General features: G+C 28.9%; 2 protein-coding genes across 3 annotated transcripts in view; one reads left to right on the top strand and one right to left on the bottom strand.

The window, feature by feature from the left end:
• Positions 1–19,665, bottom strand: part of qin — a 347,449-nt gene that overhangs the window by 227,634 nt on the left and 100,150 nt on the right. The window lies entirely within an intron of this gene.
• Positions 8,904–19,665, top strand: part of LOC106685817 (uncharacterized) — a 101,415-nt gene continuing 90,653 nt past the window's right edge. Inside the window, exon 1 of the mRNA XM_014428745.2 lies at positions 8,904–8,979. Coding sequence (XP_014284231.1) covers positions 8,955–8,979 — 25 coding nt within the window. The 5' untranslated portion in view covers positions 8,904–8,954. The remainder of the gene's footprint in view (positions 8,980–19,665) is intronic.

Below are 19,665 nucleotides of genomic sequence, written 5' to 3'. Positions count from 1 at the left end.
GCAGTAGAAGATATCAGACAATGCAATCATTCCCGAACCTATTAGATTCCAACCGGGGTTCCGACCAATGGTTTATTTAATCACTCCTTATCGACAGACAATATCCTAGAGAATGGTACGCGACCCAAGGGGATTAATCAGGAAGAGGAGCGCGTTATGGTTTATCGCTTGCGTTATCCACTATCGATTAATCGGCATACGTTTGCGTAACCCCGGTCAGGGGTCAGCCGCACTTCCTCCGTTTCTTCTTAAGCAAGCAGGTGGACTGATCTTGCTATAACATGGTCGAATGGCGAGCACGGGCCAACAAAGTCATACATAAAAAAACAATGTTTTTATATATATACGTACATATTTTTTAATGATTCATTTATTGATATTGTCAACTGTATTAAAAGAGTATTTGATTTCAGTTATACAATGTCATGATATAGATAAGTGGAGAATCTACCCATTGATAAAAATATAATATTTCTAGAGATGAATATCTCGAAAACATCATCTTTTCATCCGCCTAGGAAGATTATCAAGTAATGAAGGAGAAGCCAGGTTAAAAACAAGTGGGTTTGGGTAGTTGGGAACTTTATCATGGATGGATTGGTATCTAGTTCTGACCAAAACGGCGGCAACATATGAAACATTGAGGTCCAGATAGATAACTTGATTTGTGACAAAGTAAAGAGCATTAAGGATTTGACAAAGGATTTTAGACTGTACGAATTGTAAAACAAGAGGAATTTGATGGTTTAGTGGAGCCCCAAAGCTCAACTTCGTAAGTCCAGGTGCCCTTACTATAGTCATATAAATGAATTTTTTGTAATTAGTTGGAGGTTTAGACTGGTTCTCTAATATGCGTTGTAATAATCGGTATTGTAAAAAGCAGTTTCCTGTCTTTTCAGTTTTGTATAATAAGAATTACAAGTCATTCGTTAGTCCTGATGTAGTCCTAGGAAACGGATCTATTCGGAAGAATAAGTGGGGTATTATTAGAAGATACTGTATGCAGGAAGTCATTGGTTAACGACAAAGGATAAATGTGATTTGGTGGGATTTATTTTAATCCTTTTAGGAATGTCGCTTTTGACATTCCTCAAGAGCGGTGATGTGGGATCGGAGGGCTTGAGATACAATGAAAGGGTAATATTCACTTATAATAGATATATGTCATCGGCATACGTAGTGAGGATAGTGTTAGGATGGGTTGAGATGTCTACTGTAAAAACTGTATAAAGAATAGGACAACGGATCCAACCCTGAAGTACACCAGCAAACTGAGTTAAGAGGGATGACTAAGCGCAGTTGTAAGTTACTAAATAATCTGTCAGAGAAATAAGAACATATTATGAGGAAGTATGTAGGGGGTAGGAATTTACGGATCTTATATAGTGGTCCGGAGTGCCAGACTATCAAAATCCATAATTTTTAAATAGTAAATTTTGCTTACATAAGAGTAAGTTTTGTTTCTGAATAATTGAATTGGAACAACATCAAAATTCGTCCTGCTAAGTTAAAAATTTGACATGAGTGCCTCTTAAGTGTTCTATCCGAAGTTCTACTAGACATTCATTCACGAATCCGGATGAGAGCATCTTAAGAAACCACTTAAAATGTTCAAAACGGAAATTTATTAAATCTGCTATTAAACATACTACATATCACTAATTATATTCAAAAGGTAGCATAAAACCAGATGTTAACGTTCAGTTTCGATTCCACTCATATAAACGCTTTATGTAACTCTTGTTTCAGTCAAAAAGCGAGAGAATACACTAAAATGTCAAGATCAAGTTCCCTCCAGATGAATATAGCTCCTACAAAGGAGCTAATGTTGAATGTAACCACCAACATGACATATTAACCAGAAAGGCGAGAATCTCATGCGAAAAAAAAAATGTGAAGTTCAAAGCTCCAAAAGTTGAATAATACAGCTGAATATGAAAGTTACACGCGTCGATGAAAGTTGGTGATATGTTTGATTAGCACATGAATCTGGAGTTAAAAACATAGAATTTTTTAATGATCTGATGAGTTTGAATGTATCAAGTTCTTTAGTATTAGCAAGTAATTAAATTTGTTGGCATTAAAAAGAACAACAGGAGCTATCATGTAAAAGTCCCATCAAGCGTCCCCTCCTATAAATCATCAATAACTAAAAGAAACAATATTTATGTAGAATAAAATGATTTTTCTATATATACTCTTAAGAACTAAAGTTTGATTTTATACATTAAATGATAACCAAAACATTTGTTACTTTCTAAGCTGTTTGTTTTTTTTTTCTTACGGTTTTTGTAGAAACGGAAACAATCTTTAGATTTTTTTGCGAATTCAATAAATTTTGTTTAATTGTCACAAAATAACAGAGTAGTTTTAGTTTTTGAATTCTATTAAAGTTTCTATCATTAAAAAACCAAAATGAGCTGTGAATGACTATGACTTTCCAAAACATTGCCAACAAACTTTTTTTTTTCTAAAAACCATTAAAATTTTTGAAATTCTCTTATTTAATAAAATATAAGTTCAATGGAAATACATTAACTTTTATTTCAATCCATAAGAGTCTTTTTAAGCTCAATGGTTCTATTAAGAAAGACAAATCACCAGAAATATTAAAGAGAAGAAATCGAGACAAAAATATGAAAAGTGTTTAAGTTGTAATTATAATTTTCTATAAAATTATAATAAAAAGATCTGACATAAAATGGCAAACGGGTCGTTGTATAGAATACAATGAATTAATTTCATATAAATTTAATTACAAAGAAACTTGGACAATTTTTTGGGTTTGGAATACAAACACTTTTTTTTTTTATACACCCGTTTAAATTAAAAAATATTAATAAATAAAACTTGAACAGGTTCTTTTTTTCTTAAATAATGTTCTCCAATGCTCCAACTGGCTTAAATACTTATCGATTCTAGGATATTTTTGGTTACTCACCACTTTTAAGAAAACCACTCGGTCTGAAAATTCGCTGGCGGTTCAAATGAATGTTAATTAAATTAGCTTCAAATTTTTTCTCGTATAAGGAATATTCCTAAAGATATTTCATAAAGTAAGCAATAATTGCGTTTTTTTTTTTTTTTTTGGGGGGAAAACCAGCCAATATTTGAAGTCATACAGAACTAATTTTGGTTTCAAATTTCTTGGAGTTATTTAGTAGAAATAATATCAATAACAAAAAAACTTAACAAACGAAATATATGACTAGGTACTTTCATACTTCCATGATCTTCATTAACTGATTTTAATTCACCAATGTAATAATATCTCCCAGTAGTTTTTCTTAACACTTTAGTTAATGAATTCGATTCATTAAATTATAATAACAATTAACTATATACGTGAGTTTAATTACATATATATATATATTACTTATTTATTTATGCTTAGATCTTTATTCTTATCGTATTCTTATACCATTATGTTTTATTATATCATTTAGCTGCTCATTAGTTTTAATGATCCTTTATTTTTTATATTCTTTATATTAAATATCATGTTACACCTTATATGAATCATTGTATGCAGCACAATATTATATTTAATTATATTTCTTAATCAAATTTACTCCATACTACGAATTTATTAGCTCATTAATATTAATTCACTAATTCTCAATTCGTATCATTATTATTTATTCCATAAGTTCTTTCAATTATTTGTATTTTTTTTTACTTCATTCGTCCCAATATTTTGTTTAATTTATATTGTACTAGCTAATAACTTCACAGAGGCCTAATAATCAAAAGTGCAACTAATACATTTCGTTTATGTCTATCATTCCTATATGTTATTTTGACACCAACCGATAGATGTTGTCATCTGGTCGGGCCACGTTAGATGTGTTTTTGTGAATAAATAAATAATAAATTAAATTAGCTTAAAATCTGAAATATAGTTTTAGTTTCGACAAAAATAAACCTTATCCGACAAAAACATCTTCTCTTCTATTAATAGACTAAACTACGTGAAGGTAATTAAAATTCAACATCTACATCCAAAATAAAAAAAATTAGGTTAACCTGTGTAATCTAAGTGGCAAAGAGATTCGGTATAGATGCAATAAATAAATACAAAATTTTGTAAAACCATTTCAAATAAAAGAGATGTACATACACCATAAATACGAATTTCAAACATATACTAAATATAATTCAACTGAATTATTTACTGATGGATTTAAACATTTCGTCAGCCAAAAATAATATTTATCGGGAAATTTAAAATCAATAACAAAGCGTAAGAAGGTTCGGATAACGTACATGGCAGAATAAAGCTCTTTCCTTTTTAGTTCTATTTCATGAATTACGACTAATTTTTTTTCAATGTTTTATTAATTAATTTAATACCAGATCGGCCTGGTGAGCCTTACATGGTTAATGTAAGAGGTTTTTTTTTTGTTTAACAATTGATTATGAGAGAGTATAGTCTCATAAAAAATACACTCCTAACTACATAAAACGTTATAAATAAAAAAAATAAAATAAAATAAATAGATTAAAATAATAATTCTTAATAAAAGATAAAAGTAAAGTTGATAAGATAAAATTTTTAAAAATGACATTTATAGATTTAACAAAATAAATAATTCACTTCTAATGAAAAAAAAAGCGAATTAAAAAAAAGAAAAGTGAATTTAAGAAACAAATCAAGATAAAATAAAATTTACAATAACAGAACTAATAAATATAGAACTTATAACAGGATGTCCTGCAGCCACCTGGGCTTCAGGCTTCGGGTTGTGGTTGGGCTTCCCAAGTTGTTGGTTAGGGGTGGTGCTGCTCCTTTAACTGTCGGTAAATGGGAGTGGAACTTCATAAACCTTTTATTGATGTAATCCTCTATTGTCTGCATTTGTAATCCCGATGCAATCGGCTATTTCTTACAAACGTAGAAGCATCCACAGCCATTCTTACCAACTTTATTATGAAAATATTGTATTTTTTTTGTTATCGTAAAAGATGCCGCTCCCCAGACTTCACAGCCATACATCAGCAAGGGCCTGAGAACTGTTTTAAAAATAAGAATAGCTGTTTCTGGTTTTAATTTGGATTTTATATTTAGGATAGAATATAGCATTGCTAACCTTGAATTACGACTAAAGGTACTTCAATAATTGAAAAGCCTACTAGCAAATAGATCTATAATAAGATTTCGAACACCATTAAGCATATAAATAGGGAGTATGATGAATGTGAGTGTAAGGAAAAGAAGACAGTCTAGTAGAACCGCAACAGGAAATTGCCAGCAATTTTCAAATCAAAAAGTAATTTCAAAACCAAACAGAGAAAAGAGGTAATTATATGCAAATGACCACTCGTTATCGACTACCTAGTAAAAATCGATTTAGCAAAACGTTAACTTCGTAAGGTAAATTAACAACTAATTCCATAACTGCATAAAGATTACAAACGATTACCAGAAACTAATGTATGCATACATTAATTTTGACGTGTATCTTAATGAACTATACTTATTATTATTTAAGAATGATGATATTATTTTTACGTTATTAGAAGAGGGAATGACAATATTAGGCATAATTATTATGTTAACCATGTTAAGTGGTAGAATTTTAGCATAAAAGGCACTCGAATCTACTCAGATTATTGTAATACAGAAGTTCTATAAAAATCATAAAGTCATAATATTGTACAATAAGAAATTTTTACAGATATACAGGTGCAGTCGGTTTTAAACAAGTAAAAAAAAATAAGGAATAGGAAACATTTTTATTTTGCGTTGTATTACAAAAGACAGATCTACCTGACTATTATAAGGTCTATGCCTATATCGACATACGGAGTTGAGCTTTGGAGATTCACTAAATCATCGAATTCCTCCCGAATCCAATCCTTACAGTCCAAAATCCTTAATGCACCTTACTTTGTCACAAATCAAGTTATCCATTAAGACCTCAATGTTCTATATGTTGCCGTTAGGCCAGAACCAGAAACCAATCCTTCCATGACACACTTCCCAACCACTCAAACCCAGTTGGTTTTTAACCTGGCTTCTCTTCTTATTTTTTGATTTTAATTATGCTATGCATTCATGAAATTATATCTTACATCATTATTATTTTTTCCACTATTCCCCTATCTATCTCGGTATAGCATCAATATAAAATTTTGAATTATAGCTCATTACAAAGAATATGAAATGCAGAACTTTTCCATCACTTGCAGTATGTAACTACGTTTTTTATTTTTTAAATATAGTTTAATTTCAATACAAAAAAATTCAACGTCCCCCCCCCCACTTTCATTTCATTTCGAGTGCTCTCTGGTATAACAAATTTTTTTTTTCCTGAGTTATAGGACGTTAGTAAAATAGTTTCACTTGAAAACTTATTAGGTTAATTTAAAAATTATAATTTGCCACTGTTAATAAATTGATATCAGTAATCAACATTGTCAATATAAAATTAACTTATCTACGTGACATGCTGACATAATAATTTATTAATTATTAATCAATAATTTTACAAAAGGGGATGTGTCTACTTTTAACAAAAAAAAAAACTCGATATTACTCGAAACCCATTTGGGAATTACTAGTACATAAAATAAAATTATTGCATGATAACTGATGAATTAATTATCCCTGATATGCTTATTTCATCAAATTTATTATTTGAAATTATAATTTTTCAAACTATTATAGTGGCTACGGCAGTAACTGCAAACTATATCCATATTTACAGGATTATTGCGAAGATTTTTCCAGTATTTATAGATAATAAACGTTATTTCGGAAATAATACTGTATGATTTTAAATTGTTGATAACAAAAATAGGAAAAAATAAATGTAAAATAGCAATTAGCAGATAATTATTCCAGAAATAACTGTTCGAGGAAATATATTCCTAGTTTTTCATAGGAAACTGTTCAAATGTGGTTGGATATACAAGATTTCTACTGAGGTTGAAAATTCTTCAATATTTATAAACCAATAGAGTGTTTGGAAAAAAACTGCGTAACCGGATATGGATGTCACTCCTTCATTTCGGACCATCATGTGGTAACAAGGAAACAAACAGGAAACCCCAAACCGGAGAAATCGGGAATCAAGCTCTACAGTAACTTATGGTATATAATAATGTAGGCAGTTGTTCCTTCAAAATAGGCAGTTTAACATTTAACGTACAAATAGTGTATAAATAGAACCATAACAAAGTTATAGCATAATGTAAATCAAATGTACAAAGAATTTCATTAATAACCTTTGAGAAAATTTGACCAGAATAAAAAAAATAAATAAAAACACGAACTATTAATAAATTACATTGTACATAATCATTTGCAGACATACTATACCATTCGGTTTCGTTTAGAGTTAAAGAAAAAAAAATCTCAAAATAATTCTTTATGTTTTATATAATAATTTATAAAAATTAACATATCAACATGTAAATGTATGTTACCAGTTCCACTATGGTTAAAAGCAAATCATTTACAAGGCAAATTCGACGATAATGTCGAATTCCGAGGATCATTCTGGAGTGATATCTTAGGAGCAACATATGAATAAAATCCCTCCAGTAGTCTAGGAAAAAAGTCACTACCGTTGAGGCGGACAGATTTTTATTCAATAATGATTAGAAGATAATTGACCGTGGATATTGTATATGAGCAAATGGTTGGGGATGAGGTCAGTAAATAAGTTGGAAGAACTCAATTAATAGTGTAAACGTTTCGGCCTGAGTTTCTAGCCTTCATCAGGGCTAAAAACAAAGAACGAGATAACAACCAATGAATACAAAAAAAAAATAAAAAGAGAAAATATAAACACAATGATTAAAGTAAATAATTATACATAATGAAAATTAATAAAAATAAAATTATAAAAGAAGTGGAAAATAAAACCTATGTTTCATTAATATAGAAATGATATACTATGTAATAATATACATATGACATAATATGAAAAGAAAAATACAATGTTAATACTAGAAGTTCCAAAATTACTCTTAATAAACTCATAAAGTAATTTTTAATAAATCCTGATTTCTTATATTATAACATGTTTTATATTGATAGCTTACTTCACAATGGAGCGTAAGAAGTAAGGAAAATTACAACTTTTCAATAAATGTTCCCTTAATTGTATTTTCGTAAAGCTGGTGGGAATTGACTTAGTACCATTGTAAAGTAAGACATCGATATAAAAAAAAAAAAAAAATCAGTAATCACTTCATTCTTCTCAAGCTAATGAATCGTTTCCGAATATATCTACTTGTCACATAAACATAAACACACTTATGAATTTTATAAAAAAAAAAAAAAAAAAATGACTTGTATATTTAGGTAAAGCATATAAATAAATCATTGAATGATTTAGACAGTAGGATTGGAACCAAAAGTAGAACTATTATTAATTAATAAAATAATAAATATAAATAACTAATTTAAATAGTAAAAGTATTTAATTGTTACTATAATTTTTGTAAGAGTGCAAACAATAAGACAGTATTCAATGTGGGATTCTTTTGTTGGGAATCATTTTTTCTATTTTTTGGGGTGCAAATTTTGAACGCTGTGCAGGTTTATAATCTTAGAGGATACGACAAAACTGAATTAAGGGGCTTCATTAATTAAATAAAGTTTTTATGTTTATATGTTTCTAAACACATTAAATTTCTGTCTCAAGAGTAGTACAAGTCGCTAATTAACTGTTACAAACTTTTTTTTTAATTTCTTAATTTCTATTCGACCGTTTAATTTTTGAGATTTTTAATAACAATTTTATTGTATTTTCCATAATACTTGATCAATTATTGATTATATTTCAATATTTCATGATTAGAAGAGTGTGAGATGACATTGACACGTCCGAGTAAAGCCCATCGGATGTAAGGGTAGACCCGAGGGTGGGGTGCACTTTCACGTGGTCAGCCCCACAGCACAGTACAGCCAGTTGTGCGGGAAGGTTTGTAGCGGGGACACCATGAGGACTATAGTCATACTCTTCAGTACGTACATATTATTTTTTTTTTTTTTAATTATATCTATAAGTTATAATTTTCATTTTTAAGGTTGATAACAATCCATTATATAGAAATGTATAATTTACATTTTCCTTTTATTGTACTATATCAGGAAACTTACAACAAATAAAGTTTCACAATCAAATAATCTATCACTATTTTATTTTAATCCGATATATCATCAAATATTGCGATAAAATACTTAGCAAGGAAAACATAAGATCAATTTCGAATAATAGATAATCAAACATAAGTTTAAAAAATGAAACAAAATTTAAGTAAAAAAAAAGACATAAAACCCTGAAGACCATCTTCGGGAATACGATTCACCCAGAATCAATATCAAGGTCATATGAACTCGTGCAACAGGAACTAAGGATTCGGACAAGAAAACAATAATCAAAATAATACCTTCTTTTAAAATAAAATAAAAATAATAAATAACAAATGTTATGAATTATTATACCGGTTCGACTTATAATATTTTGCTGAAAATGCAGCAGGTCAGCGAAATTTAAAACATGCAATAGAAATTTCATTTCTTAGGTGTTAACGGTAGTGTTTGCTATCTCCCATTTATATTTTACATAAAAAAAAGTTAAATCTTTATTTTTGAGGCAATACTAATACATTTTTTTTATATTTCTATTTTGTTATAAACACAATAGTGTTTTGATTTTTTAATAACGTTTTTTATCAGAAGGCAGGATAGGATAAAACATTTGTAAAATATTGAAGGTCAGATAATTATTATTATTGTTGTGAATTGTTTTCTTTATGACTATATCTTATTTATTTAATCTTATTTTTAATGATGACTGAAAATCATTGGATCATCGAAACCATGGATTGGAATAAAAATTGTAAAACAGTGAGAATGAAATAAAAGATAGTATAGAGTTCTAGTATTGTAATAACAATCAACGAAATTTAATGATTATATTACATTATTTTCAAATAATTTATAAGAGAGAATCAAAAACAACACATCCAGTGCGAGAAAACCCAAGTCTCGATTTTTTCTTTGGTGAAATTAAATAGAACTTTTAAATTTAAATAATTACAACAACAATTTATCTTACATATAAATAAATAATTTCCTTAATCCATTGTAGAACTAATTTCATGGATAATTGTGTGCAGGAAATTATTTGTAATAGCTTCAGAAATTAATGAATTTTAAATTATATCACTGCCTAAGAGGTATAAAAATTAAGATTAATTTTCACTAAACTTATTTTTACAACGCGTGAATATCTAATTCTACGTTAATATATATCGTTTTTTTTCCTGTCAGTTGGCAGCAGAACGTCATTCTTATCAGCCCTGACGAAGCTCTGCAAAATGGGGCGAAACATTGGTTAATAATAAATAGTTCTTTTTTACTATTTTGATACCTTTCTTGACCACCACCATGGCTCCCTCCAATATATATATTTACAATAATAAATCGCTACTTAAGCTGTGTAACTTCAAAAAATTTGCAAAATGATTTTTATAGCAAAAAAAATATTCAACAACATATTTGTATAATTAAAAAAATTATTCAACGACATGATTTGTATATTTAAAAAAATCTATCAATAGCATGATTTTTATTTATAAAAAAAAATCAAATCATAGTTCTAGAGGCACATAAGATATCAATGTCTGTTTTTTTAACACCAAGGATTGGAAAAACATACAGACATCTTTCATGATGTCTCCAGAATGAATCGTTAATTTTTATTTTTTTAAACTGCAGTTTTTTTTTCAGACTTAAGAAGTTTTAACAGCTTAAGCGACGAAATTTAAAGAAAATATTAATGCTGTTAAAAGTACCTCGAAAATAAGATGCACAAAGAAAAAGAACGTTCTGATAATTTATTAACATACTTTTGAAAAGAATAGATTATTTAAATAATATTATTTCAAAATTTTTTGAGACAAGGTAATTATTTATTAAATAAAACCACAAATTGTATCCAATATTAGTCCAACGTTTCGGCTATTCCAGCCATCTTCAAGGACATCTTTAATACAAATCTTCTCCTCACATTAATTTATAATTTTTATTGCAGGCTATTCTGCCTAGGTCATTTTCTTATTTTAATTTCAAACCTATTTATTTAAATTTTAAAACCATTAATTTTTCATTTTCTTTATAAAATTATCCACAATATAAAATACCTATTTAAAATAATAGGTATAACAATATTAAAATAGGTATTTTATATTGTGGAAGAAATGAAGAAAATGAAAAATTAATGGTTTTAAAATTTAAATAAATAGGTTTGAAATTAAAATAAGAAAATGACCTCGGCAGAATAGCCTGCAATAAAAATTATAAATTAATGTGAGGAGAAGATTTGTATTAAAGATGTCCTTGAAGATGGCTGGAATAGCCGAAACGTTGGACTAATAAGAAATAAAGTGTTGAGACAGTATTGGATACAATTTGTGGTTTTATTTAATAAAGAATAGATTATTTCAATAAATTACATTTATAAAAATATATTACTTATATACACATAGTGATTTGTTGTAGTGAAACGTTTCAGTAAATTACGAACTTAATCCTCTATTAGACTAAGTTATAATTTAATCATATATTAAACACGGAAAGTGTATTTTAGTAATGGAAATAAATAACAAAACTTGAAATACTAAAAGAAACCAATGCAATTAAAACGTCAATAATTTCGTTCATTATTGCAATCAAAAGTTTTATCATGAACGGTTATTTAATAGATTTTTATTATCTAATGATGTTGATTTTTAGACCATTTAAGATTGTCTTAAACAATAATCCATATTCTTGCTTAATTCACATTTAAGTTAAGAAAAAAAGTAACTAGGGCCTCATAATTACAAATAATATTTTTATTAAAATTTATAATAAACAGTCTAGAGTAAAATAAAATACGAAAATGACTACCACATCTTTCAGAAATTTAATAATTATTCAGTTTATTATTATAATAATCTGAAAATCTTAACATAAATATGCAAAAACTTTGTTATTTCATCAAGATTTTTTTGTCATGGCCTTGCCCTAGGACTACCTGAGAGCGCTCAACAGAAAAAAAATAACATAATTTTAGATCATTAATTTTTTTTTTTAACCCATATTAATTATTATACTCAAAAAAGTTGATGGAGTTATAATTAAAATAATATAGAAATAATTTGTTAATTATAATCCCAATTTGCCAAATAATTTAACATTACTATATAAAAACTGATTTAAAAGTAACTCAATGTTATTATCTTATTTCTATTAATGCATAATTGGGCTCTAATACTCTAAATTAACTTCATTGTGTTTGGCTTTTAAGAAATATGAATCAAATATTTATTTTTTTTTTTTTAAACTAAGTTTGAATTAATTTAAAATAATCAGAAAATAATAATTTAATAAATTAGGGTAGGGGGGGGGGTCACACCCTGTCTAGTTAACTGCAGACCAACCAACCCCTTATTTTACCAATTTTTTTTTTTCGTACCCTCCATTGAAAATAAGGAATACTTCGGTTGAAGTGTGCTGCCTTATTCTACCCATGGGTATTTTAAGGGCTTTGTCGAGTGTACACTGTGTGTGCAGAATCGATGGCACCTTTTACGCATTAAAACTATGATGAGCGGGGAGGGTCCCTTTGCTGGTTGTAATAGTATTAGGTTTAGACTTCAATTTTTTTTTATTTTCAAACCTCTTAATTTTTATATATGGTTACAGAATACAAATATATAATACAATACACTTATTTTACCAATTATAAGATTGTTCATTAAGTGTACTACTCTTTGAATGGATTGAACGGGAATGTAAAATAAAATATTACACGGTGATCATTAAATTCTTTTAATACTTTACTGAGTCTTATCCCTTTGATTGCCTAGCGGCATTAAAAGGTATTGATATCAGTCCAGCTAAGGTGGTATAGTCTAGCTATAGCCTAAGCCTACGTCATGGAGTTAATTGGCTTTTTTTACATAACAGAACTGTTCATTTAATTGTACTACTCGACGCTCGAACTGAACGGGAATGTAAAATGAAATATCAACAAAAAACTTTTTATATAATAAAGAGTCGAAACTTTATAAGAAACAAAATAATCAGTAGAATGCAACTGGAAGATTTAAAAAACAATAGTTTAGATACACAATACACACAATTCATTTTTGGAATCTTCCAATTATATTATATTAGAATTACAACTAATTATAGAAATTCATAGTCAATAATTTGAATTGTTTTATAACCAATACGGATAATTTTGTCATTCCGCAACAATAGCCCAAGGATTCAATTACCTCTACTAGTGGCATAGATGAACACTTTGGCTTGGGATTTTTGAAGCAAAAAGAAAGTTATTTAAAAAATCACTGATATAGCCTATAAACCAAAAGTAAATTTTTTTTTACTGCATATGCAGGTTCAATTTATATAATATATTCCTAATTGTTAAGGAAAACAGTTGTTCAAGTTGCAACATTTGTTCTTCTCCTCTTTTATTTTTTTTCAATATTTCCAAAAAAATGTCAGAAATCACTGTTAATTATTTTTAGTAATAAAGCAAATTATCCTTAAAAAAATATGAAAAACATTTACTTAATAATCTTCAAGTTAACGTGTAATTGTTAAACAGATAATCTAAACAAAAGAAACCTTGTGGAGCTTATTCGGACAACCCTAATTACTAATAAATAGGTAAAAACCTTGAACTTAAAATGCTACTTAGCGCACAAAGAATGATATATTTAATGAACGGGGCGGGGCAAAGACCAGGAACCGCGCCCCACGCCAAGGTCGTTAGGGGTTGGTTGTCTAGCTCCCACGGAGAGTCCGGGATATTAGTTAGGATTTAGTTTTTTTTTTGTTTATTTCAACTTGAGCAGATTGGTTTTTTACTGGCTATAAATTCGCCTCAAGATTCTTTGCTTTAGACTCAGCCTCCACCAGCAATTTCTAGTTAGAAAAACTAAACAAAACAACACAAGGCCTTTAAATTTGAACTAACCAAAGCTCCTAAAGTTTTGTATAAAATATTACGTACCATTTAAGATTTTGGATAAGGAAAGATATCGAAAACGAATTTTCGACATAATTATCATAATTCATTTAACCTAGTTAATAGTAACGAAATTATAATCTTTCTTAAATACTCGGAACCTATACCATGAGTTTGTCTAAACAAATGTTCACAAAATTTTGTCGCCTGGTCACAATCAGAAGCTCTCTAAATATCCTGAATATAGGTTTCACCAAATTTTTAACTCGAAAGATGTAGAATTATATACAGTATTTGCCGGCATATAATGTGCTGATGATTTTTTATGTAATATTATTATTTAAAAAATTTAATCAGTAATTAACTAATGTTAACAAGACATATTTACACGGAAAACATTGTTAAAATTTTGATTTTTATTTAATTGGGTTTAATAATTAATAAAAGAAAAATTAAGAAATTTTATTTAACATTAATACATTATGTATCTATATTTAATATAGATAGTAACATCGTTTAGGTGTAATATCCAGTAAATAAAGTAATAAATTATCATCATCATCAAGAGCATTCTCCATTTCTGAATGGATCAATCACTTAAAACTTTGTACTCAAGTATTTCATCCCACAGAATATCGTTAATATTTGAAACACCATGTTTTTAAAAAACCCTTTACACTACTTTCTAAAGTAAAAGTAAAGTTACATTTCAAGCTCGAAAATTTCAAGACCTTAGATCCTTATAAACCCGAATTGTGGATAATACAAAATATTCGTAAATCAACATGCACTATTCTTCTTGAAATCCTGAATATAGGGCGACGCCGAATCTAAAGCGGGTATCTATTCTCGAATGAATTTGATATATAATGTAGTTAATAATGTGTATCTTCATGTGAGCAGCAGTTTCTATGACATACACTAAAATTAATTCACAAAATATTAATTTTTTGTCCTTTGAAAGAGTATATGCCCTTTTCCGAAAAATCGCATCTCGAGAACAATTTAACTTTAAGAACTCTATCAGAGCTCATATTTCAGAAAATTGACAATACTTTAAATAATGTGCTAAGTTTAGAAAGCGTATACCTTGAATACTTTAATATTTACTTTTTTAAAACATTTGCTGTATGTATCCATTTTATAGTCTAGATATAAATCTATCTAAAATAAATATTTATAGATATATAAATCTATTTTTAACAGAAAATAACAAAAATTTTTCTTTAATAGAAAGAACTCCGATATGTTTTTTTTTTTAGTTTTATTAATACCTAGAATATCAGCCTTATTTTCTTCCCCCTTAGCATTATAATAGTTTTCATTGAAATGATTAAAAACATTATAAACTCCACAGAACTAAATTCCACAAATTAATTAATTAGTCACGAAGACCATATAATAAATATACCAGGGCCATGTTAGCAACAAAACTAATAAATTGCAAAAAATTAATTTAAATAAACCAAATGCCATAGCTCAAGATTTCTAGAGCGAGTTTTATTTTTATCTTATTCAAGTGCTCACAAATACCGCAAGAAGTTCAAGGTCTTTAAGGCACCCCAAACAAAAAAAAATTATTCCCACCATGAAACTTCTGAAGATTAAATTCAAAACTAAAAACAAAGAGACAATAAAATGGAATGGATAAAAGAAGAAAGGCCAATTTACACAGGCTAAGAATAACGTTCTAAGGTTCAACCTTGAAAGACCTACACTCTCCAATAGCCAAGTTGAATAACGGAAGTCGTTGAACCAAACCGCACCCTAACACCTCCGGCGTCCGCAAAGTTTATTTCGTTTTCAGTTCTCCAAAGTTCACGTAACTGCTTCCTCGTTACAAGGTATATCTGGCTACAGCCTAGGAAATATCCATTTTTAGGAGATGTGTAAAATAAATTAATTGTTTTTTATTTAGTAGCAACACAGAATCATAAGTAAATATTACAAATATAACTAGGTTCAATGTTGGAAATAAAAAAAATATAAAATGGAGACCAGAATGCTAACACATAATGCTAACATAATAAATATCACATAATCACTAAGCAATAATAATATAACTTAATACATGCATTAGGTATACGAAACAATTGACCAATTCTCCAGGATTTCCGATTTAAGTTTGATATTTAAAATAATATATTATGTTTCATAAATAAAAACCATTGAAAATATTAGAAAAAGGATAATCTCAGAAATTTCTTTTTTTTTTTATATTTTCGTGAGCGCGGCAAAATATATTTTAAAACACGATGCTACTAGCTCCAAGGACCAGGGTTCAAATCCGGCTGGGCAGAAAACTGTTTCTTGTTACACTGTAGCCGTGAGTGAACCCTGTGGGTTCTGGAGCCTTCCTGGGATCCACCCAGCCTCATAAATTGAATACCCTTAATAGAGTAAAAATCTGGTGGTCGAGCGTTCTGACCCTTCATGGGTTGTAGCGGTACAGTTTTTTTTATTTTACAATATTTTCAATATTAGCAATTTTTTCTGTACAAATTCTAACTTTTTCAAAATTATAAGTTAACATCTTTTAGCATCATTTGTTATCTTCTTATACTGTTTCTTGGTATTTTTTTTTTTTATCATTAAATTACGATTGTTATCATGTTTTTTACGTTTCTGATGAAGGCTCTTTAACGGAAATGTCGGCAAAAATATAATAAGCTTCACTTAATTCGTGTTATTAACACTCTACTGATTGCAACCCCAACCACATTTTCCTCAGATGGTATTTTACTAATAGCGACCTCTAAAAAGGTTTTAACTACCAAATTTGACCAAACGATATTAGAGTAAAAAGCTTTTTTCAAACTAATCTGACGTATGAGCAATGAGTCAGCAGGCATTTATGGACCATAACGTATCCCTAAAAATAGATATAGATGATATATACACACATGTATATACCTCAACCAGAATCCTTCAATTCCACTATAACATAAAAATTATCAATATGGTTCATACATCCTTAGTTAAAGGATGAAAAAAAAAATACAAAATGATTGAATTAGAAACTGCATTTACTGTTAGCTAACTCGGTTACCAAGCTTACGTTCTCTCTAAACAACGGCACAGCGATAACAACGCAAGTATGATAATGCCCACCTCCGTATGCCAACTCACAAAGGAAGTACACGCCTTCAAAGACTTACCTAACAGGCTCCTGGCTACCTCGTCACAAGGGGACAACAATATCTTGCAAAACTACTTCATTAGACATATAGCCTAGTATCCTTCCTCCCATAAGCGCCAAACGTTAACATGCCAAAGTCCTATTTCGTAAATTGCGAAATGGCAGTTTGACATCGACCTTCTTGGGAGGTCCACACTTTCAGTCTATCCCCATAAAGAAATAAAACAAAGTGTATTTCATAGTCACCGAAAAAAAAAAATAGTTCGTTTCCAAATTATATGAGATTCGTCAAAAAATCAGTTAGCTATTCATCCACTAATATGAGAATCCATCCCATCTTCTATCGAAGCCTGATAACAATAAAATCTTTAAAATAATATTAAAAAAGTTCAAATAACTGGGAATTTATCAAGATTGTGAGCACTATCCTGTTTTTCAAGAACGCAGTATCATCTAAAACACATCATTGCGATTCGAAGATCACAGCGACACAATAACACAATTTTCAATAATTTCTTTCTTTTAAGGCAATATGTTAAAATAACTGACAAGAGCTGGTAGCTCAAAGTCCTACTAACTCCAAGGACTAAGTTCGAATCCGGCTGTGGCAAATAATTATTTTGTGTTTCACAGTAGCCGAGTCAACCCTATGGGTACGGGAGCCCTGCGACGTCAACAAAGCCTCATGAAGTGGGTATCCTTAACTGGGTATTTAGAGATTCTGAGCAAATCACCTCCTTGCACAACCGTTGTTCTAGCAACAGTACTTCCTTACTTTGTATGGAAGTCCCCCGACCCTTCACGGGTTGTAGCTGTCCAGATTTAATTTTTTTTTTTTAATTTTGAAATCATTTATTTATGATTACTTCCTATCTATCCAATTCCAAATTAATAACGATTAAATGTTTCGTTTCTCAATTTAAATTTATAAATTAATAGGCAGATAGATGATTTCAATTTTACATGAAATATAATTGGATATTGACAATATTCATTTTAAAAATCCGTTTACATTATAAATATCAACTGTCTGTACCTTGTTTACGTTTCCAGTCATAACATCACCCCTAATGAAGACCTACATTGCGAGTCAAAATGTCGGCAATACATAAATAGTTGTGAACTACTTTTTTATTTCTTCTTGACCGCAGCCCTGACCATCTCCTTCAAATTCACAAACAATCAATTATACAAATTCACAAACTATATGTATCTAATAACTTTAAAGAGGGTTTATTTGTTTATTTTATTCTTTTGCTCTTTTATGCTTTTACACTTGATGATTCTAATTTTCATTTAAAACATGTACATAAACATGTTTCGTTGTTAATCATCGTAAATTCATTGTATTTTTCTTCTTCATTTCATTCATTTAAGATATGATAGATGGTTATATTTTATTTACTTCATTTTTATTTATCTATTTTTTCTACGTATTACAAAAAAATAATATTGAATTGTTTTCAACCACTAATTTGTTTTCACTCATTTTTACGTAGTACTTATATGACCATTATTTGCATTAATCTTTTCGTTATATATTATTGTCTCATTATGTTTCTAATTTATTATTATTAGAGATAATTAAGGATGTTTTGTTAATTCAATATTTATATTTTTGAATGCCTATTATTAGACTTAGGCCCTAACTTTTAAACAACTATTACAGCAATAGTACAATATACCATAATTGAAGTAAGTTAGGGCCTACCTCTTGTTCTATTTATTTTTTTTATAAGGTAAAGAGATCAAATAAAATGGTATTGAAGATTGTAATAGGTTAATTGAAAGTGATCGTTAATCTAGATGCATCAGATTTCTTTTTAATGAATAGTACTATTTTTTTATTATCTGTTTCATTGAAAGATGACCGAGCAGTAAATGAAAGAAATGTATTTTTTTCTTTTCTTTTCTTTTATTTCTCTCTTCATGAATGATGGACCGACACTAAAAAAAAATGAAGGAACGTCAAAGCAAAGCGTGTTGGAACTGTAGTTAATTGATGTGACATGTCAAACCCATTGTTACATCACATCACACACGAAGAATTTAATTGCCCAAACGAGATCCCTAACCTAGAAAGATGATAACAAAAATATTATCACGTTTACGAGTTATATAAGAATTATAAAATCAGTAATACATTCTTAGTTAATCCAAGACTTCAGACATGGGATAAGAGTAACGGACAATGAATGGATGGTCTGTGATGAAGTCATAAAATATATATTTGTTATGCTTAGATGTAACAGATAAAAATGACAAATATCCTTGATTAATAGCATTTCGAGTTTAAAAAGGTCAAACTGATCTGATCTAAAGGCACAATGAACTCAGAGAAAGATTAATCGTCTGAAGAATAGATATGTTCTACGAAATAGAACTTAAGAAAGATAATATTAAAAAAATATATACAAAATTTTACATTTACATAGGTCAACAGTAGAGATGTTACAGATGATTATAAGAAACTCATAGAACCTCGAAAATATTTACGGTGGAGATGTTACAGATGGTTATAACTAACTCAATTTGGTAGAA

Source organism: Halyomorpha halys, unplaced genomic scaffold, assembly GCF_000696795.3.
Source record: "Halyomorpha halys isolate HHAL.00 unplaced genomic scaffold, Hhal_1.1 Scaffold746.1, whole genome shotgun sequence".
NCBI classification, from domain to species: Eukaryota; Metazoa; Arthropoda; class Insecta; order Hemiptera; family Pentatomidae; genus Halyomorpha; species Halyomorpha halys.
This window is presented reverse-complemented; position numbering and strand designations above follow the sequence as displayed.